Below are 6,859 nucleotides of genomic sequence, written 5' to 3' on the forward strand. Positions count from 1 at the left end.
GTTCATTTATTTCACAACGTCCGTCGGTACGTCGGACCGACGCATGGCGACGGCCTCGTACCGACGCAAGTGTGAAAGTAGCCTAAGAGGAGACTGAATAGCTGTCTGCAAATATCTGAAGGGATGTCACAGTGTAGAAGGGTAATCCTTATTCTCAATTTGCACATGGAAACTCCAGGTGCAATGGAATTAAACTGAAAGGGAGAAAATACAGAATAGATATTAGAAAAAAAATTTTGACAGTGAGCATGATCAATGACTGGAACAGGCTGCCACGGGAGGTGTTAAGTTATCCTTCAAGGAAAGTCTTCAAATAGAGCCTGGACAGACATCTGTCTGTGATGGTTTAGTGAATCATTGAGCAGGGGGTTGGACATGATGACCCTTAAGGTCCCTTCCAACTTAACATTCTATGATTCTATGATCACCATTTTACCACTAAACCACCACATTCTTCTTCACCTGACACTGTTCAAATTACTTTGGGCATTGAACACTCTTCTTCTATAGAGTTTAAAACCTTGAGTATCCACATACCCTCTGGAATTAGAAAAGGCTGACCCTAATCTGCCCAGACCTGTAAATTACAAATCCAAATGACATCGTACGAATGTAGAATGTGTTGACAAGTTAGAAAATCACTTGAAGAAAAATATCGAGATTGTTCTCTAAGAGAAAGTGGAAGCTAATGATTGCCTCTGCCAAATGCCTGAGATATAAATTTGACACCTCAGTTCTGCACTATTTTAAAGAAAACTTTTTAAATGTCCAATATTTCTACTAAAACAGAAAATATTGTATCACCACTAGTTACTCATTATTTCTCTAATGAAGACTGTTGAGTTTGTTCTTTTCAGTAGATGTGTTATTGTCTATAGTCACAGTTTTTGACTACAGTAGTTAGTGCCCTAAATACTCTGACTTAACCACTTCCTGCAGCCAGTTTTTTGTTCCTCCTAACCAAGCCCCATTTCTCAAATCTGGCATGTGTCACTTTATGTGATGATAATTTTGGATGCTTCTTCTGATTCCAATTATTCTGAAATATTTTTTTCTGTGACACATTGTACTTTATCTTTCTGGTAATTTTAGATTATCTCCTTCAATACAGAAGTATATATACGTCTCCTTCAATACAGAAGCATATATACGTCATGGAAGGGCCTGACTTCCCGACCAATGCAATATGTATACATCATGTAATTCATGCGACCACCGTGACTAAACGCATGGTGAGCTCATGTTTCTAACAGCAAGGCAAATTGCCTGAAACACTGACCTCCAGCTATGTAGCGATGATCTGTGCATTGGTCATAGGCTAAAAGCAACAAGGAGAAAAAAGCAGCAAATAGTCCAAAGTAGTGAAAATATATAGAAAACTTTATTAAATGATACCAGATAAAAACATGACAGAGGGATAAAATAGTCCCTGCACTACACAAAGCATGTAAAAAGTGGGCAGGTGATGAGTATCCACATTATAAAGGTATACACATAACTACCCTAAGAGCGCAGCTCATATGCAGTAAAGGCCATGCAGGGATGGCCCATTGTAGCTAAATAAACAGAAAGACCATATGGTACAAATTATTATGGCCACATCCATGCATAACAGAGTATATACATACCGGGTAGAAATGGAAGATCTTATATATGAGCAGACACCGCACACCTGTCCCCCCCGACGCGCGTTTCGGCTTCTGCCTTTCTCAAGGGTCATAGGCTGAAGCTTAGCAACGATAGCTTCACCAGCACCAGCACTGATTGGTGCGATGGGACGATGACGCCGTTCATGTCAATCAGTGTACAGAGACGCAGTGTGACTTCACAGTGACCGTCCTGCACTTCCTCATTTTAGCTTGGAGACGTTGCAAGGTGATTACGGTGCTGTTCTGCTTTTGGATCTCCTGGAACTTATGGTGCCACAGACAATTTTTGCCTGTGCCATCACTGTTGCTGTTCCTGAAAAAAAAGACGTTCCTGATCTTTTCCTGATCTGTTCCTGTCCCCAGCTTTTTCCTAATCCAACTGTGGAGACATGAGGGTCAGTAGGTGCTCTCATCTGCTAGACTGGCTGTCTTTAGAAAGGCCGCATGGACAAGGGCTCATCCTACTGAACGCCTGTTCTATTTGACTGTGAGCAGAACACTAATCAGACAACACAGGGTAAGGGTAACACAATGGGGTGATACTTTATTGGATCGTCAACAGGAAATAACATATAGGACAGTCCAGCAAGTACATAAGATGGTTCAAATGACAGAGTTTCAATGTTCAGTTGGCTTGCCAGGAGTTTGAACATCTGGGAGTTCAGGGGTTCCAGGGCCAACTATCCCAACCCATGTCACCCCGCTTTTGTCAGACACCCACAGCGAGGAGTTAGCAGCAAGCTTGCAAAGCTGACAGTCCTTTGTGGTATGAGGCCAAGTGAAGTGATTATTTCAACCTGGGTTCTCCAAATGTTTTCGTAGGTTCAGTGATGGGCAGTGAATCAAATCTGTGTACCTCCAGTTGGAGCCATGGTGACATGGCTGCTGTCCTCTAGAGTCTCACTGTAGAAGGAGAGGGGTATCTATTATACTTACAGCTGTACTTTAGGGCATTATCTGTAGTTTTGGGAGAGGAGGGAGCAGGTCATCTCTCATTGTCGAGTGTTCAATTAACCTGCATATTTTGTCCTTCAGTCTTTGCAGAACAACAAGCTGCAGGGACTGATGAATGCCTGATGACTACCAAATTAACAAACATCGATTGTTCAATTAATCTTCGCCTTTGTCCCGCAAGGATATAAAAATGTTATGAGGCTACCAAACAGAGAATGGTAATTGACGTAAGGAAGAAGTACCTTGCGTCCCTCAAGAATAGCAGAACAAACAACTGCAGGGGCTGATACAAAAATGTAAAAAAAAAAATATTAGTTTTTAGGATATTTTATGCAAAAATAATAATTTGTTTTATTCTTGACAGATAACTGTACCAGCAGAACAGAGGGACAAATGCCATGTTCAATTTTTAAATCAGATGAACTTGAGATTACACAGGATACAATTGAAGTGGATGCCATTACTCCAAGTAGACCATCATCCCTTCACAGCGAGGTCCTTTCTTCTGATTCAATACGGACTACTAATAGAAATAAAAGTCAGAAAAGAGGCATTAAAAAAAGAACTGCTCTTAAATCAAAGAAGCCAATTTCAAGTTCAGAATATGGAAATAGTTTTCCCCTTGAAGCATCTTTGATTAATCATCAAAAAATTCACACAGAGAAGAGCTTTTCTTGTTACAAATGTGGGAGGGATTTTAACCAGGAATCAGATCTTATTAGACATAAGATAATTCATACTGGGGAGAAGACATATTCTTGCTCCGAATGTGATAAATGTTTTAAAGTTAAATCAAAACTTGTCAGACATCAGAGAATTCACACAGGGGAGAAGCCATATCTATGTTCAGAATGTGGGAAATGTTTTGACCAGAAATCTTATCTTGTTATTCACCAAAGAACTCACACAGGGGAGAAGCCGCATTCATGTTCAGAATGTGGAAAATGTTATGGACAGAGATCACATCTTGTTACACACCAGAGAACTCACAAAGGGGAAAAACCTTTTTCATGTTCAGAATGTGGGAAATGTTTTGTAGATAAAGCACATCTTGTTAGACACCAGAGAACTCACACAGGGGAGAAGTCTTTTTCATGCTTAGAATGTGGGAAATGTTTTCTAGATAAAACCTACCTTGCTATTCACCAGAGAACTCACACAGGGGAGAAGCCTTTTTCATGTTTAGAATGTGGAAATTGTTTTAGACTGAAATCTTGTCTTGTTATTCACCAGAGAACTCACACAGGGGAAACCCCTTTTTCATGTTCAGAATGTGGGAAATGTTTTACTCAGAAATCATTTCTTGTTGCACATCAAAGAATTCACACAGGGGAGAAACCATATTCATGTTCAGAATGTGGGAAATGTTTTTCATTTAAATCATATCTTGATAGACATCAGAAAATTCACAAAGGGGAGAAGCCTTTTTCCTGTTCAGAGTGTGGGAAATGTTTTTTACTTAAATTACAACTTGTTAAACACCAGAGAACTCACACTGGGGAGAAGCCTTTTTCATGTTTAGAATGTGGGAAATGTTTTAGACTGAAATCTTTTCTTGTTATTCACCAGAGAACTCACAAAGGGGAAAGGCCTTTTTCATGTTCAAAATGTGGAAAATGTTTTACTCGTAAATCATTTCTTGTTGAACATCAAATAATTCACACAGGTGAGAAACCATATTCATGTTCAGAATGTGGGAAATGTTTTTCATTTAAATCAAATCTTGATAGACATCAGAAAATTCACACAGGGGAGAAGCCTTTTTCCTGTTCAGAATGTGGGAAATGTTTTGTACTTAAATTATATCTTGTTAGACACCAAAGAACTCACACTGGGGAGAAGCCCTTTTCCTGTTCAGAATGTGGGAAATGTTTTACCGAAAAAAGGCACCTTCTTGAACATCTAAAATCCCACATGGGGGAATCTATTATCATACCTGGAATGTGAAAACTGAATTGCTGGAAATTTATATTTTGTTGACCATCAAAAATAATGTCCACAGGGATTAATTGTATATGTTATTGACAAATTGTACAAAAACATTGTAACAATGATACTCACTTTTGGAGGCTGGTTTTGTCACGCCGATAATGGCGATAAAGGGGCAGGACAGCGTACTGGGACCCGCACCTGTCCCTGCCAATATAATGGGGCCCTGACTTTCCCTTATCTCAGGGGTACCTATGATGGTTATGAGGCCTGAGCCGCCAGCATATCCCTGTCTCCTGTGCAGGCCCTATCAGTGGCCCCCTCTCCCCCCCAGGGAGGAGGACTGCACCAGTGTATAAACACAACAATAAACAAGGTATACAGACGAGGTAACTAAAAGTCTCAAACTCACCAAATGCTCACACAACCACAGAGGGTACACATAGAAGGGAAGAGAAGGAGAAAACTAGGAAGGAAAACAGGTTTAACATGCAACCAAAACAGCACACACCAATCTCTGTAATAAACCTCCAAGCTCCAAATACTACGCTCCTTCAACCTCCAAGCCAGGCAGCAGAAGTGATTACTGACACTAGCTGTAGTCAAGGCTGGGTCTATAGAGAGGAGGATATTACAAAAATCCACTTCAGCTGAGAGACCCAGCTCACAGCAACTCAGCAATAAGGTTAACTCCTGCACTGCTGGCACAAAGCAGCCAGGTCAGAATACAGGAGAAGAGCTTCTGTTCACTGTGTGTGAACGAAGCCCAGAGCGCTGCGGTTCTCTGGAACCTCTCTGTCGCGGTAACCCCGTGACAGGTTTATTCTATTCCTCGTAAACCACATCACAGGAAACTCCAATACAGCCCTTGTCCAGCATAAAATAAAACATAAAGCAACAAATCCATACAATATTGCTAGTTAGCCCGCCTGTCTTAGTGTACAGCTTCTTAGTCATTTTGCAAAAGCACTCAATCCAGAAGATCTACACACCTCCATATACACAGCCCATCTGTGTGACAAAACAAGTCTCATTTTAAGCAGTGAACCATACCTAGGGGTGGAGATATGATGAGAAAGCCCATTCAGCTGCTCATAATCAAAATGTCATGGCCGATTAACCCCTTCTAGTCCTATATGCACCAAAGCATTACTGCAGGTTTATCTCACATACACTGTGTGTCTAACAGCCAACTTACATAGCTGTCCACTGTGCCTAAAGCCATGGACTTGCCACCTTTTGCTAGACATGCGATTCTCAAGAGGGCATCGTTATTACCAAAACTTTGATCTATGTTTTCTATGGAAGCAGAAATTCTGCAGGGCTACAAACCAGCTGGTAACCTGAACATTTCCCCTTTTTCTTCCTCATCCACCTGAGTGGGCCAGGTTCGCACACTAATTTAAATTCTCACCCTAAGAGATAGTATTGCAATGTGTCTGCAGCTTCACTTCATGGCCAGGCATTTCTTTTCTACAATGGAATAATTTTTCTCGCATGCTGACTGTTTTCTTCTCAGGTAGAGAACAAGATGCTACTATCCATGTTATCTCTTGAGAGAGGACTGCTCCTAATCCGACTTCAGAGGCATCCGATTAAAGTACAAATTCCTTCTTTAACTTTGCATTTATCAAGACTGGCTGCTTACACAGAGCAACTTTTAGTTCTTGAAAGGTCGACTCTGTCTTCCGACGTCTGTTTTGCTATGGCTAATTTTATCACCTTAATGAACTCCTGTAGTGTCCCACGTTTCCCATAAAGGCCCAAACATGATTTTTTGAGAGTGGTTTTGGCCAGTTCTGGATTGCATCCAGTTTTCTGATTGGGGGTTTTACTTCGTTTCTACCTACCCACATATCCAAGGTATTTGGCCCCCTTTTTCCCCTTGGATTCATAGAGAACCCTGCCTTCTGGAGAGCATTAATCACAGCCTGAAATTTTCCCAGATGACATCCCCAATGTGAGCTGAAGATCACAATATCATCCAGGTATTATTATTATTATTATTAATTATTTATATAGCACCATTAATTCCATGGTGCTGTACATGAGAAAGGGGTTACATACAGGGTTATAGATTTCGATTATAGTAAGCAGGTTTACAGGCGGACTTACATTCTATGAGATGGGTATGCCACAGTGTAAATCTTATGGGGTTCTAAGATCCAGTCCATGGCCCTCTGGAAGGTGGTTGGAGCTCCCTCCAGTCCAAATGGCATCCGGACATATTGAAAACAACCATCAGACGCAAAGAAATCCATCTTCTCCTTGGCTTCTTATGACATGGGGATTTGCCAATATCTTTGTTACATCCAAGGTGGTTATGT

General features: G+C 40.9%; 1 protein-coding gene across 1 annotated transcript in view; it reads left to right on the forward strand.

Moving 5' to 3' along the window:
- The window catches only part of LOC138663811 (zinc finger protein 432-like), a 244,210-nt gene extending 239,572 nt beyond the window's left edge, over positions 1-4,638 (forward strand). The window contains exon 11 of the mRNA XM_069750152.1: positions 2,968-4,638. Within this exon, the coding sequence (XP_069606253.1) occupies positions 2,968-4,550 (1,583 nt within the window). The 3' untranslated portion in view covers positions 4,551-4,638. The remainder of the gene's footprint in view (positions 1-2,967) is intronic.
- Positions 4,639-6,859: the final 2,221 nt, after the last annotated feature.

The sequence above is a fragment of the Ranitomeya imitator genome, chromosome 2 (genome assembly GCF_032444005.1).
Source record: "Ranitomeya imitator isolate aRanImi1 chromosome 2, aRanImi1.pri, whole genome shotgun sequence".
NCBI lineage: Eukaryota > Metazoa > Chordata > Amphibia > Anura > Dendrobatidae > Ranitomeya > Ranitomeya imitator.